The following is a 17,144-nucleotide window of genomic DNA, read 5'->3' on the forward strand; positions in this document are numbered from 1 at the left end:
CTGAATACAAGATAAAGAAGATGAGAATAGTTAGACATACAACTGAATAAAAATTCTTACGATATTTGGCACCGAAGTGCAGAATCTACTATACATTGAATATGACATCTGCCTGGAATAAAACCGATTCTACTATTATCTTACTCTTAATTCTGCTACTACTTCAATACACATTTATATCCTTCTCTTACTGGGGTTTCTGCAGGGTGCTAAGAATTGAGACCAGCAGAGCCTCCTGCACTGAGTTTGGTACAAGAATTTTTCCCTACTTTTTCAACTACCCAATAGATCTATAACTGCACTGATAGGCATAGTTATACTGCTCACTTTCTGGAGTTTCTGCAAGAGGGGGAAAGGGGGGCCAGATTAGGGGGGGGGGGGGGCAGATTAGGGCTGACACACCTTCTCCACCCCACTCTGTCAATCCCTAATCAGCATATTGCTGCTCCTTAGCTTGATAGAGCAAACACAGGTCAATATGGGATTCAATGGCCAAAGATTTTCCCCACCCCTCCCTCTCCACCCCTCCTTCTCCACCCCTCATGGTTTCCTTAAACTTCTTATCATAGGATTTTCACCAATATTCAGTGATAAGCAACAATTTTATAATAAATAAAAAGTTCATCATAACATCTGCCTGTCATCACATAAATTTGATTTTTTTTCTTTGGACTGAGGTTTATGTAGTTTTTTATGTTAACAAATGTCACATTTATTGTCATTCAAAATATGTGCTTCAAGTTAAACAAACCTCACATACCAGTATATGTTTCTATCAGGATGTCAATGGTTCAGTTTATTTTGTTGACGATAGGAAAAAGGGCACAATTTTTGTTGGAAGTTTTTGTTTATTATTAAAAAGAAATTTTTCCTCTTTTTATTTGAGATTTGTGTAGGTCGGGGCTGACTAAGAGATATATATTTACATAATATTTTTAAGGTGAAAATTCTGCATACATTTCAGAGTTTTTACTAAGTAAAATATTGTTTATTTGGTGGTTATTACCGTCGAAATTTGAGCCTTCAAATCCATGTGTGTCCAAAATTATCTGTGTTTGAATGTTCAAATGACGATTTGTCAATTTAAGATACTCTGTGATATAGAAAAGACATATATAGAGATAGGGCGTAAAATTCCTAGTTTGAAGTATTTTTAAATGAATTATGTGATTTTCGTACATTTTGTGTACTACTGAAGACTATTTACATATATTCAAGACTAAAATCAACCTCCAAAACTGGCGCACCGCACCTGTCCCTTTGAATTGAGTAGAAAATTGGGTTAATTTTTCTGAGAGCTGGTTACTAGTATTGTCTATTGTATTGTTCTACCTGAATACATTTGTTGAACATGTTGGGAGTGGGGGTGTTGTTTTTTATTGTATTGTAATGTCTATTTGAACTGTTAACTTGTAATAAAAAGTAGCAATTGGTTGTTGACTGAAGAATACAAGCTGAACTGTTTGCCACAGGAAATAAAGTACACATTTTGACTGAGAAATTGTCTGAATTATTTACTTTTACATTTCTTACTTTGTGAATTGATGACATGTCAATTATAGTTTGAGTGGAGAATCATTGGACACAATACTCTATTTCATTTTTTTCATCCAATGAAAAGCAGTAAAATAGGATTTCATTTTATTAGCCCTTTAGACCGCCCCGTTGTTAGGGTGGGGTCCGTGGAGGCTGGGTCCCAGCAAGTCAGAATTAAGCCCTAGCAAAACCTTCTTCAGTTCAGCAGAGATTGATTCATTTACAGTATCTTTGAACAAATCAAAAAGATTTAGATTTTGATATGTTTTTTGGCACCTCAAAATTGTCAGAAATAAGTTCTCTGGGCCTTTAAATCTTATTATTTTCTGAGTACAAAATCTGATCCCCAGCACCAATTCATTCCTGGTGACGGGGCTGCTCACAGAAGCTAAAACTAGGATGTAAAACTTCATTACATTGGTCCAATCAAGAGTGAAATAGTAAATAAAGAATGTTGATAAATGAAGAGCAGGATTTCCTTATCACTTGAAACATAATGATGGCTTCACCATTGATGTTTTCTTTCTAATTTCTACTTCGTCATATTCTAATATATTTGTCAATTTCTATATCATAATGGTAGGATGGTGATTGTTGATGTTGACGTTAATTCGTTATATCCCTGATCTATCATATCCTTAATTTATCATAATATCCATATTTCATCTGAATTTAACATGGAATGTTGCTTAATTTAGACAGTATGTTGTGAAATGTTTGTGATATTATCGTAAAGAGACTTTGAAAAAAGAGCAATGATGAATTTGAAAAAAGACTATGATTGGCTGTATTTTATAACGTACAATCCAATCAAATCGCTGCGTTCTATGATATAAGAAAGGTGGCTATTGAAGTTAAGTTATGAGATGAAGTGCGTAATAGCTCGACATTGTGAAGATGACCGTGGAATTGACAGTATTTAAGTGTTAGGTATCTAAGGTTTTTGTGATCAGACATCAGACAAATGTAGTACCGTAAGTTGTTTAACGAAGAGTAGTAATTAATTTTTAAGAAGTTTTGAAGATTTGCTCTTTTTGATGTTTGTCTTGTAAACTGTACCTGTACCTTGTTTGTGTTGTAAACTGTACCTGTACCTTGTCAGTCTTGTAAACTGTACCTGTACCTTGTCTATGTCTACCGAGATTCCTATTTGTTTCCGTCTCCAAGGCCTGTCGTATAACACATGTTTCAAATGTATAATCCTTAACCAGGTCAACTGATGTGGATGATATATGAATTTCCAATCTTTGTGAACTTAACTTGACACTGGTATGTCATCTTCCTTCAAATCAGACGTGTATCAAATCAATCAACCCGTCCGCCAGGAATGAATTGGTGCTGGGGCTAAGATTTTGTACCAAAAAAAATTTAAAGAATTAAAGGCCTACAGAACTCATTTCTGACAATTTTGAGCTGCCAAAAACTTATCAAAATCTATATCTTTTTGATTTTGTACAAAGACACTGTAAATAAATCAATCTCTGCTGAACTGAAGTAGGTTTTGCTGGGGCTTAATTCTCACTTGTTGGGGCTGCACAGACCCCATCCTAATGATGACGATTGTTTGAAGGGCAAAACTGAACTGAAGTAGGTTTTGCTGGGGCCCAGCCCCCATTGACCCCACCCTAACGACAGAGCTGAGATCACTGTCAATGGATTGGATTTGGCTTGGTCCTTCATAAACCCTGCTGTAAATTGGTACAGATTATTACCAAAAGTTTTGGCCAAGGAGCAACAGTCAGAAAGGATTCTCACAAACCCAGATTTTATTTCATGCGGCAAAAAGGAGTTTAAATTTAGAAAAATTTACCTAATAAATAACAGTAGGACATCATTCCATTTAATTAGTTATAAGAGAAAAGTATTAAAATACCATCATTAAAATGGCAATTTGAATTCATAACATTTTTGACAATTGAAATAAACCAGTGGGGTTGATGAAAAGTGGCAGAAATTTTGAGTTGGATAACTTGTAGTCACCTGAAATTAGTACTGAAATAATCAAGGTGTACTTCATTATCTGTGTAATAACTTTCTCTACCAGCCTGTCAGTAAGACAAGATGTTTATTTACAGGTTTATCAGTAATATAAATATTTATACCACACTATCTCTAGTAATTAGTATCATGGATAGATTCCATTTATCTTCCATTTTTAATGATCTTTGAACAGTTGGTCTGATCTGCCAAAGTTAGTACCTTGGCCATTTGTTATGAATCCCTGGACAGCTTGATATTGAGTAGGAATGCGTTTATGCCCCTCCCCTGTCCTGGCAAATTTTTCTCATTGCACACTACACAGGGTTTGTCCATCCTCCCAAAACAGGTGCAAACTCAATTTTATTGCAGTTCATTTGATCTGCCATAGCCAAAAAATTTGTGCCCAATTTAGCTCTTCAGACGTGATATACCAAGTATGGTCTGGTGATGGTCTTTTGTTATATCTAGAGATAAAAGCTTGTTTACCAAGAGATTTAGGGCTCAAGTTTGAATGAAAACATTTGTATTCAGCCTGCTTTTGCAGTATTTATGATGGAGTTTGAGGGGGTAGGGGATCATCCTCTCAATTGGTATTAAGCTCTGAACAGACTGATAATTGTCAAGCTTGAAACAGAAGGTTAATTCTACAGATCGTTAAAAGATCAATATAAAAATTACAATCTAGGTATATGTTAGAAGGATTAAACTCTCAAGGATTGACTCTCAAAACTACTGGCCATGGCACACAATCAACCCCAACCACTTTTCAGAATGAGCTGTTAGCACTGCATTCCTTTACAATTAAACAAAGTTACATTCTGTAACAGATGGTATATCCTACAGACCGTAAGGTTGGAAGATCAATATGAATATTACAACCTCTGTATATCTGTAATAAATAAAACTTTCTGATATAATACAGATAAGAGCCAACATTAAAGGAACACTACCTCTTAAAATAAACATCAAATTTAAATTCTCAAGCTTTTATATTAAAAAATGGACCTGGTGTCATAATATACAACAGATTACTTCTGTAATCCAATAAATCTATAAAACTTCAGGTAATTATTAAATGCTTTATAATTTTAAAGTTTAATTAATAAATTTTTGTCATATACAGGGATTCTGTTGTATAGTTACGACACCAGGTAAGTCCAGTGATGACCACCATTGAGTTTGGGAATTTAAATGTTCATTCTAAGAGGTAGTGTTACTTTAATGTTGAAGACATAAAGTATGTATTATATACCAGTGCAGTGTTATTTCACAAGTTTGGCAGAAAATGTTGTTTTATGGCTTGTAATACATGACAGCATTTCTTATCAAAAACTGTTAAAATTAATATATAAAATATATCAGTTAACTCTACTTTCATTTTTATTATCAGTAGATATATTTGACTAAATACGAATCAATATTTTGAATTTGTGCAATCAAATGGTAAAGTAAAAATCTTTTGTTTGAAAAATATGACTTTTTATATTGCTTTACCAGCTGAAAAAGATCAGTTTCAGCTGACTGTATTATTTTTCGGAATTAATATCCAGCACTGTGTTCCCATACAATTAAACTAAATGTAACATGGTAGCTTCTATGGTCACTTCCAGGGCATAATTAATTGAATAAAATTAAAGTCCAATTTTTTTCTGCTGAAAAATTTTGATTGCCTTAATGGTAATTTCCACAATAATATCAACAAGACTTAAACCCTGTGTCAGTGCTTTTTTTTGAAGAATAACTTGATACTTTCTGTAACCTGGTTGTGCCAGTGCTTTCGAGAGTTGGCCCAGTGTCGGCTTTCACCCCCTAATACCTAATCCTTAACTACCTTTGTAATGAAAACAATACTCATTATCATTTTTTCAACTTAGAAACTAAAATTTCACGGCCAAAAAGTTAGCTGTTATTTTTGGTAATTAGGCCTCATTACTGTCAGTCAAAGTCAGGTTCACCTATTAACACTATCATGTATTCGTAGACCAAATATCAGTCTAATGTCTTCTGGCTTCATTTAATATGTTAATTAGGCAATATGAGATGAGAAGTAACTAATGGGGTTGAGTATTAAAGTAGTGGTATGTGCCAACAATCAGGGTATAGTTTTAGTACTTATATCATAGTAGTATTGAAGAGTTGAAAATAAAGCTAATGCTGAAAAAAATGTGAAGATGGGACTGATTTTTTGAAAAAAGTATAGGCAAATCAAGTTCATAAATTACCTAAGGAATTGACCTCGTAAACAATAATGGAAAAACTAAAATTGTCTTCACAATATGAACAAATTGATGCTATCAGTGTCACCAATACACATACAAATTTGTTAGAAAACCTCTTTACAATCCCTTACGTCTCATAGCTGATTATAGTAATTGCATGATAAAATATAATAATATTATATTCAAATAAAACAATTTCATGATAATCAATAGTAGAAGTGTATTCAGACAAAATACTTTCATAGTTATTACATATAGTAATGTAATGGCCCAATGGCCCACCCCCTAAATAAGCCATTGCTCATGTTGGTGAATATCTTTGTGAGTTGACACTTCAACCGTTCATCATGATTAGTAGAGCAGAAAATTATCTATTAGCTTTTTTTTTCAATTCTCATCACCTTTTTAACTGGCGTGTCTTTTAAACCATTTAATGACAAACATTTATAGTCTCTCAAAGTCAAGTATGGTAATATTTTTCAGAATGAAATTCTTGACAAAATAATCAACACATCTTTTTTTGTTTTGTGTTGGTTGACATATTTGTGTTATGTTTATTAATTGTCATAATCTTGTTTTCTTCCTGTTTCTATTTTTTTATTCTCTTTCTGACATCCCATTCATATTTTTGATTAATTGCAAGTGCAACAGGAAGAGGGTCTAGACTGTTGTTTTGCTTTAAGTTGACAGCCATGTCTACTTACTTCCAGGCCCATAACTAAGGGGGTGAAGGGAGGGGGGGCTCTTGCAAAAATAGAACAAATTCTCAATTGAACCTGAAATCAGTCTCTATCAGCTATTTCGCCCCCCATGCAAATGCTGCCGTCACCCTTGGTACATTGGGCTGGTTACGGGCCTGCTTGATATGACTTTCATTACGGGCCTGCTTGATATGACTTTCATTACGGGCCTGCTTGATATGACTTTCAGACAGTTCACAGATCCAAAAATTAGAGATTTTATAATAGAACAGACAAATACATTTACAAAATATGAATTACAAGACTTAAGTAGATGTTAACTGGTTATCTACCAACAACTACCTATTCTGTGATATCAGTTAGCTGGTAGCGAACGTTAACTTGTTATCTACCAACAACAACCTAGTCTGTGATATCAGTTAGCTGGTAGCGAACGTTAACTTGTAATCTACCAACAACTACCTATTCTGTGATATCAGTTAGCTGGAAGCGGACATTAACTTGTCATCTACCAACAACTACCTAGTCTATGATATCAGTTAGCTGGAAGCGAACATTAACTTGTCATATACCAACAACTACCTAGTCTGTGATATCAGTTAGCTGGAAGGGAATGTTTACTTGTCATCTACCAACAACTACCTAGTCTGTGATATCAGTTAGCTGGAAGGGAATGTTTACTTGTCATCTACCAACAACTACCTAGTCTGTGATATCAGTTAGCTGGAAGGGAATGTTTACTTGTCATCTACCAACAACTACCTAGTCTATGATATCAGTTAGCTGGAAGGGAATGTTTACTTGTCATCTACCAACAACTACCTAGTCTGTGATATCAGTTAGCTGGTAATGAATGTTTACTTGTCATCTACAAGACAACCAACTTTTAAATAAAAGAAAAGCTATAGGGTGGACAAATATAAAAGTGGTTGAAAAGTGTCCACCAAAGGGGTATTTTCCTGATAATATAAAATTAAAAAATGGGTTAGGTGGCTCTTTAATAGATGAGACATACAAAGTAGACAAACTACAAGATTTGAAGTTGTTAAAACATATGTCATAAGCTTAGATATTGTCATGTTGAATCAAGCTGGACCAGTTTCTAATTTGTACCCGGTAACTTCTAGATTCATCATTTAAAAGGGATTGGAAAGAGGTTGAACCATTTCAATTTTCCAACAGTTAACAATGGTTCTTGCAATTCCACTTAAAATATGCATTTTATGACAGGTTTTGTTATAATTAAAGTAGTTTTTGTCAGATTATATTTTTGACTGTTTAACTATAGGAGATCAATGCAGTGGGCATTTGTCCCCCTAGAGTAATGATTTGTACTCCAATTGTACCCCAACTTCATTTCTGAAAAATCAAAAGTATGATTTTTATACGTTTTAGCCCCATAATACCTAAACAGTTGTCTTCCCATTAAGGGTTGGTTGGTAGATGACAAGTTAACGTTCGCTTCCAGCGTATGCTGATATCGCAATCTAGAGTTCGATTGGTTCAAATTGGATGATTCTGTGTTGTTGGTTTGGTTGTTGAAACTTTGTTAGATCTGGTTGGGTCGAATGACAGGGCAGTTTAAATCAGTTTGCCTCCATTTATACCCCCAATCTCAGAAGTCTGTACCTACCACTGGATCAATGAAATTAGGACAAGTAAAAAACTTAATAAAATCCTTTGAGAGTTTTCTATTTTATTGAATAGTTGACATATATCAAATGTTTAGTTGTTATGTTTTATGTTTTTGTAGTATTTTATCAGTAATATTTTATTGATCTATGTTATTTCATGACATTCTACTCTCTCCCTGGTGACATATTATACATACATAACCTATATTATATTATATTCTGTTAAACTTGATTAGCTATGTGGACTCTCTGGAAAGGATGTCTAGGCCAAATTACTCTATAAAAGGCTCAAAGGGATGACAAACATAAATATCAAAAAAGTATTATTAGTAATCTGGACTCAAAAGGATGAAATGTATTGAATAACAAATTAATGTGGACTCTCCAATGATAAATTATGATATCATAAGCTATTGTGGCCTCTCTGAAGGGCACCTGCTGCCACTATTTGACTAAGTTTTTTAAAGTTATTCATTCAAATATTCTTTGATTTTTAGATCATTCAAAATCTGTGGAAATTTTCACTTTTTTTTTCTGTAAACAATATTTTATTCACAATTATATAACTATACATTATGAAAAGAATTGGGGAACAGGCTTCTGAAAAGAATTTAATTTTAGACAACATGTTCTACCCTTCCTGTCTCGGGTTATAGTAGTTTCAATTATTTACATACTTGAACAATTTGTTATGATTCTCAACAACATACTTCAAATCAGGAAATTCCCTGCATATTTTAATAGAGATATATTGATTGTTAGTCACATGCTATAGCCTACATGAAGTGATTGGAAAGGAAGGGGTGGCAGGGGCTGTCCATTATTACTTACAAATACCAAATACCCAATCTACTACCTACGATTGTAATGAACTGCTCATGTTTATATTTTCAATTGGACCTTAATGGGCAGGGCTGTTAGCCGGCTCTATATGCCGGACATGACCGACAGGGTAGGTCAAATGACCGACGGTCAATATCCTCTGTCAAACATCAAGCATAGGTCTGTGACTTTACCAAAATAAAAAGAATTTACCCAACTTGTACAGTTAACAACCATTAATAATGGCTCAAAAATATCTCTTTGGCTGGACTATACCACGACCAGACAACGAAGGTGAAAAAAGAAAAGATCTGACATGTGACCTGTGACGGACATATATCATTGTTTTTATGATATTTACACCAAGTTGATGAATGGGCTAGTTGAATGACCAATTTCGTGTCAACTACATTACCAACATCATGTTAACTTTGACAAGTTGACATGTTAGAATGATACTTGTTTATAAATACTTGTGAACTCTCTATGTACCTTGAGGTTTCTTTGTTTTTACTTTAATACACTTCAATCACTTCATTAATTACTGTGGTTTCCATTTATTTTAGCTCTCCTCTCTTCAAAACAGCTGAAACTATTTCTTATTTGTATTTAATGATCCAGTGGTGTTTCCAGTAAACAGTAGTTGAGGGGGCCGAGAAGGGGCCAACAAATTTCCAGGGGGGTCACAGGCTATTCTTTCACTATGTAAATTGTTAAAAAATTTTGAAATTGTGGCCCAGCCATCTCTTATTCAAAAGTTTGTTTTACTTTATTACTACCTCACACAAAGCTATTTAGATAAAGTGAACCACTGTGCATACTTTTGTTTGATAGCGGAGAATGGTTTTGTGTTTGGTCTGCATATAAACCATAAAAATCCTAATATTAATTAAACATGCAATAGAACGTGTTAATTTCCTTCAGATATGTATTGGGAGCTGCAGTGGCTCTGTGAGTTAGACACTTGTTCGCTAACCTGAAGGTCCAGGGTTTAATCCCGGCATAGGTTGAGATAATATCTTCGGATTTTTTTTTAAACCTAGACCCCATGTGCTACAGGCTGTGCATTTCATTTCATTTCATTTCATTTCAGATATGTATCTTCTAGGAAGCCATTAATACATTTTAAAATTTAGTTACCCTTCGGGCACTTTCCATTTATTTATAACTTGATTACTATGTCTATAATCAAATACAGTTAAATACATACCTATTTACCTGTTATCAATTGATAGGTATGAATAAAGTATTTCTAAAACTATTGATTCAAATAGAGTGTACGTCTATCCTTTCTGCTCATGTTTACACCAAGGACTGGTAACACCATGCAGTTTGCAATGAGGAAAATTTTGGTTAGGTCAGTGACGATAGATCTTGAATTGAAGTGTCTATGGCCTTGGTTTATCTGCATCCCATCCGAATGATGAAACAATTTTCCAAGGAGTTCGTCCATATTAGACCTGCTTAAAGGATTGTAAAATGAGGTCAGTTGATTGCTGACTATGCTCCTTTAAGGATGAATTGATTATGTTACTTATTAATTGTTTGATGGTATATGAAAATAGGCTATGCTCCAGAGTATCGGACCTTACACTCTATGATGGCTTGAAATCTTTCGAAAATGTAGGAGACATATTTCTCTACAATTGGGCGTTTATTTTGCTCAAATCCTTACAGTAGTTTTCTAACAGTTTGCAAAAAGCATCACAATCTGTAAAAGGTTAACGTAAAGTTTTTGGCGTAAAAAAATTAACGGCTTTTTGTAGTTAAAACTTTCAGATACATTATGGGATACCTTTTCATAGATTCTGGATTATAGTTTCCACAAATTTGAGCAAAATTTCGACCTACAAAAAAGGCGGAATGTCCCTTTAAGTATGTACTGGTTTACCTCTGTCCTTTCTATGATGTAATTTGTATTGAATTGTCAATAATATATATGATGTTGAGTAATGATTAATAGACTTATATAATATATATTTATACTACATGTCTTTATGACTGTTAAATAACTTCAAGTCATTTGGTGTTCAATAGATCTTCATCTTTATATCTTTAGTATGCTATCCAAGGGTCTGCTGCAGGCTATGCACGTTCAAATTCCTTCAAAAATATCTCAAACTAGGAATTTTACTCACTATTTCAATATTAATACATGTCTTTTCTATATATCACAGAGTACCTTAAAAAGACGAGTCGTCAATAATTGTGGTGAAATTTTGATGTCCTAGTGACTAAGTATTTTTGCCTGCTATTATACTGTTGGTGTATGTTACTTGCTTGACAAGTTATGCTATGTATGTTCCAGAATTACGTACCCACGTTCAGCTGGATCTTCCAAAATAATGAGGATGATGACTTATTCTGTACTCATTACAGTAGGTCAACAGTCTTTCGCATGCATGATTTAAGAAATCTGGTAATTCCTAGAGACGATGTGTAAGAGATGAAGAATTTAAAGTATGACTTGTTAAAAGAGTTGTGAAGTCTATATTATAAACAATTGTTATTATATTAAGTTGAAATAACCAAGGTAATTTTCACCTGATGATATAGATTGCATTCTTTAAATTCATCACATTGTATTCTTGTTTTGGTTTAACTATAATAATGTTTCACGTTAAAGATCCCTTGACAGTTGGAAATTTGAATAGAGTAGGCTAATGCTGCAGCTGTCCTGCATGGCAAAACTTCACTTATTTTACACTGCATGGTGTTGCCTGACTTCATTAGCGATAACAGATGCAGAAAAATAGTATGTGAAACTCATTTTCATTTTTGTTAAAGTTGGGTTTCGTTATTTTTTAGTGTCAAATTAAGCAAACTATTTGATTAATTGGTGTTTCTAATAAATTATCATATATTCTTAATCATATCATTATGTTCTTATTGCATATAATTTAAGTTTTAACCAATCATAAATATCCATGTATGTAAAGTCTGGATGAACAAGAAAGATTTTTTGACCTTTCTTGATCAGTCATTCATTGGAATTCGGCTGGTAATTCTCTTCTAATTTAGCTGATTATGAATTAATTATGGACATGTGAGACAAACTGGTATTTTTCAAAGTCATTAGAACACCTCTTCTTTCTATTCATATAAGTATTACCATTTTGATTTTCATAAATGAAAATCAGGGAACCCATTTTTAAAAAATAGATAAAACTGTGGCCTACTTTATCAATATAGTTGCGTGAAATGAAATGAATGGAGTTTTACGTCCTACTTTTCTGCACCATGTGGGCTAATTAAGACGGGCAACGCCATGCAGGGTGCAATGAGGGAAATTTTGCCATAAATTTTTGTCCCATCCAAGCGACTAAAAGCTTTTTCCATGTCAGCTCCTCTTACCTACATCACTGACAGGGGTAAATTGAGTTGAAAATTATGAAGGTATCATCACGACCTTGAAAACATAGTTTGGTAGGGTAGTGAATTTGAACCAATCAGGATGACTTATGTTGTACAATAATTTCTATAATATAACAAATGAAATACACAGAAACCAACAACTATATTTTATGAGAATAACATCTTAGGTTCATGAGGATCCTGTCCACTAGCTGATCCTTGGCCAAACCACGTCATTGATCATTCATGCAATTTCCATACCCATTTACAGCTGGATTGATTAGATTAATGAAGACAGATGACTTAATCAAGTTCCACAGACTTTGTAGATGTAACACAATAGTATGACCTCATCAAGTTCTGTGTATCTATCTGCTAAATATCAATATACAATATTCAATATACCTACTTATTATTGTTATCAGATAATTCCCCCTTGACATATATTACAATGTTTTCTTCTTGAACTCGGAGAAAACTTTTTTCTCATTTCCCACTTCATGGCATTTCCCATCCTCAGGCCAATAAGGCACAAATAATATGACAGAAACATTTTTATTGCAATATTAGTAGTTAGGCCTCTGTTTGGTTTATTTTTCCCCGCACTATCGTTAAGATTTTGGGTTTGGGTGGGTGTGTGTTAACTATAACTTGAGATTGATTATTTCTACCTTGTCTTGTTATATTATTTATAGTCTAGTCACCTGAACCAGGTAATTAACATCTCATCAATATCTTTCATCCAATTCAACTAATTAAATATTCATTATTTACTGTAATAACATGTTTATAACCTGGAAACAACAATAGTTAAATAATAATTAAGAAATAGTAAACATTGTTACGCTATTTATAGGGATACAGCCAACCCTCCAAGATTTGGGGTACAAATAAGGGGCAGACTGGCTCAAAGGGCATCATGGAGTGATGCATTCTGTTGCATAATTTGGTTCAAAAACGTAACAAAATCATATTTTTCAAATAAAGTGGGGGTGTAATTTTGGTGCAAACCAGGACTAGGACCATAATCCTCAACTCCACCCCCCATCCCTCCCTCTCGAGAGAAATTACCCCTGTCTGAATATTTGCTTTATCAGTTGGTTAAATAGGGAAAGCTGTAAACCCTCATAAGGCTCTAGTTGTTTAGATATTGGCTTTAACAAATAAAAATAGGCAACAATGTAACAATTTACTTAAATGTCTAAGCCTACTTTGTAGCAATTTGTATCACTTTTTCAGAATCAAAATTTAACATTCAGCACTCCTAAACTTCAACAAAAAAAAAAGCTTTTAGACTAGCGTCACATCCAAAACGTTATTTATAGATATTATTATTCTCGTGCTTTGTCACCGTTATAGTTTGTCCACGCTATCTACTCAATTTGATGACATGAATTATCAGTTTGATTAGAGATAAACTGTTAATCTTTAAACAAATAATTCATTTGAAAACAGGAAGAAAGATAAGATATCTTTATCTATCTTGTGATCTTTGAACAATATATGATAATGATATTTTCGTGTCAAACTAGCTAGCAGATTGTGACATCATAGCAGTGAGCCACCATTGATCTAAACTATCATGTCCAACTAGCTAGTAGATTGTGACAAGATAGCAGTGCATACAGAACTATTGTGTCCACAACTAGACAGCAGAGAGCAACCATTGAACAAAACTATTATGTCCAAACTAGCTAGCAGATTGTGACAAGATAGCAGTGCATACAGAACTATCGTGTCCAACTAGCTAGCAGATTGTGACATGATAGCAGTGCATACAGAACTATCGTGTCCAACTAGACAGCAGAGAGCAACCATTGAACAAAACTATTACGTCCAACTAGCTAGCAGATTGTGACAAGATAGCACTGCATACAGAACTATCGTGTCCAACTAGCTAGCAGATTGTGACAAGACAGCAGAAAGCAACAATTGAATCAGCCTAGCTAGCAGATTGTGACAAGACAGCAGAAAGCAACCATTGAATCAGCCTATCATGTCCATATAGTGAGTCAGGTAAATTTAAGTGTATTAACTCGGGACTCTTTCAGCTATCTATTGAAAGAGAAGCAGGGAAAGGCCAAGATACACTTCAGTGGAGGTCTCTAGAAAGGATAATAAGATGAAGACTGAAGCAGTAATCCAATACATTTGCTTCGTGTCATCTCAGATGTCCTTAAAAATCTTGTATAGCAATTTTACTTCAATATCATTTCTCAATCCTATATAAAATGAAACTAAAATGAAATGAATGGAATTTTACGTCCTACTCTTCTGCACCTTGTGGGCTAATGGGCAACGCCATGCAGGGTGCCATGAGGGAAATTTTGCCAGGACAGCGGCTTTAGCCTGCTCTTTCAGCTGTCCAACTGTCGAGGGATCTTTAACATTTCATTGACGCAACAGTTTCAGTTTGTATTTTTATTGACAGAATGGTGAATCATTGGTCCTCATGTCTGTCAATCTCATTTCTTTATAAATCTTTATAAAATCTACAGTTTTTTGCTGGTTTTTTATAAAAAGATGAAGGAGAAAGTTTCTTATTTCACCAACTGCATGCCCAAGTGGGCGTATTTGGTCGTGATCTATTTGGTTTGATCTATCTTAGATTTTCTTCGAATTATAAACATTTTTATTCAGTATCCTGTAAACTCCCTTTGTGTAGAAAATTTTATCACCAGCCTATCCTAGATACAATGATTATTATAACTGGTTTATGATTCATGTGGTAATATTATCACGTTTCTAGGTATAATTATGTCATACTCTTTCCTTATAGATGACAATGACACTTCATTATAATATGTCATCTGAATGTGGATTTGTTATCTTCAAAGAAAAACACATACCTTACCTGTGGCAAAGCCAAAGGGGTGGCAGTGGGAGCAGCCACCCGCTCTTGTTGCCCTCAGGTTTTTTGGGCAAAACTCTAATAACTAGGTTAGAAGTTAGGGCAACCTCAGATATTTATAACAAATTTGAAAGTGGGGAGGGCTTCTGAAAAAGTAATCTTTCCAAATTATTTTAGTTGATGAAGCTACAAATGGCTACTGAAAAAGTCATGTACAGAAATTTTAAAGCGGGGGAGGGGGGCAAAGCTCAGAAAGCCTCTTTTCTGTTGACATCCCCTCCCCCTGGCCACTTACTTATATACTTATATTGACCTACTTTTGGACACTGATACAAGAGGACTGTCAGTTCTTTAATCTAATTTTAAGTTCAGACTTGTTAAAATGTAAGGTATACATGAAGAATGGTCAATGAGGAAAGAGAGTGTATTTGCTCAGTAAACTGAAGAATATTGATGAAATTTTTCACTCCACAAATAACTGAGTAAAGGTCTTGACCCACTACAGAAAACTTTCTCAGGGGTTATTGGGGTTTGAAATGTTGTTGACAGCTCAGGGGTCAGTTGCTGCGAAAGGGGGGGGGGGGGGGTGTAGTACATTGTTTTGTGCCCCCAATAATAGCCCCACTTCATTTCTAACAAATTAAAAAAATGAATATTTTTTATCTTTTTGCCTCAACATATGAATTTTATTTTTCAAAAATTTTCTTGGAAAAGAACCAGGTGTTTATGACGCTTCCACAGAGCCGTCTCATTTTAAATTCAACCTTGACAGTCGTCTCCCTTATTATGTTAATCTGGCCCCTATTTGTACCCCCAGTCTTGAGAGACTGCTGCTGTGGAATATCTACGAATCCCATACAAGATTTCAGAGCAATATTTCGAAGTGATATACAAGGCGTTGTCACGCGACTGAAAATGCTGTAGTGGGTAACGACCTTTAGGTTTGACCCTTCATTTATTTACACCTTCAGTTTATTGTTAATGTCTCTAAAGTCAACATCGTCTTCTACGGACAGTTCAATTTTCTAATATTGACATTCCAATCTAGTTACGGTAAATCAGGGCTGTTGATAAGACTGTATTTACCAGTCATGTCTGACTGGAGCTTTTTTTATTTGTTAAATTGATGCTATCATTGTCCCAATAGAAAACCTCTTTACAACCCTTTTAAAATCAATTTTAGTAGGGACAGCACTCCCTGCACACATCTTGTTGTACAATAGTGTCATTTAATTGTCAGACAAGATTGGCTCAGAGAGTAAACAAAATCACCAGCCCTGTTGTAACAATGTATTGTTTTCAATTCATGTATAATATATCTAATTTATTTCTACAGATACTTAGTTACAGAGCCCCATGATTTATATTATAATCCAGTAATTTAAATCTTTATAAATAATGAAGCTACAGTTTCATAAATATTATATGTTAGGAACACAAATTATATGGATATATTTCTTCTAGTTTTATTACATACTACGTTTAGAAACACATACAGGTAACGTTATCAAATAAAATTTTACCTGATAACGTTACCTGTATGTGTTTGGAAATGTAGTATGTAATAAAACTAGAAGTAGTATATCCATATATCTTAGTGTTTTATTGTAATTTCCTACTTCTATATGTCTTACAAAGATTATATTAACTTATTAGCTTTTCCAGATTTGTATTTGCAATTAAAGTGCATTTTTTATTATCTTAAAAAGGTCTCGTCAAACTGGAATTATTCTCTGAGAATGACCAATTTTTTTTTTGAAGTTTTGATGTGTCAACTTGCCACTCAGCATTCCTTTCAGAGAGTCCACACAGCTAATAATTTTTATTTGGTATTTAGGTTTGTCAACTGAGCTTTCAGAGAGTCCATATGGCTAGTGATGTTTATTTGGTGTTTAGGTTTGTTGGCCCAGCAGCCCTTTTAGAGAGTCCACATGATGCTTATTTGGTATTTGGGTTTGTTTAAGAGAGTCTACATAGTTAATAATATTCATGTGATATGTTTTGTTCTGATGTAGATATTTAATATTTATAGAACTAATGGAAACCA

At 34.1% G+C, this 17,144-nt stretch overlaps 1 protein-coding gene across 1 annotated transcript in view; it reads left to right on the forward strand.

The window, feature by feature from the left end:
• Positions 1 to 9,134: 9,134 nt before the first annotated feature.
• Positions 9,135 to 17,144, forward strand: part of LOTGIDRAFT_156479 (hypothetical protein) — a gene marked incomplete at both ends in the record, with an annotated part of 30,447 nt that continues 22,437 nt past the window's right edge. Inside the window, one exon of the mRNA XM_009047116.1 lies at positions 9,135 to 9,186. Coding sequence (XP_009045364.1) covers positions 9,135 to 9,186 — 52 coding nt within the window. The remainder of the gene's footprint in view (positions 9,187 to 17,144) is intronic.

The sequence above is a fragment of the Lottia gigantea genome, assembly GCF_000327385.1.
Source record: "Lottia gigantea unplaced genomic scaffold LOTGIsca_11, whole genome shotgun sequence".
NCBI lineage: Eukaryota > Metazoa > Mollusca > Gastropoda > Lottiidae > Lottia > Lottia gigantea.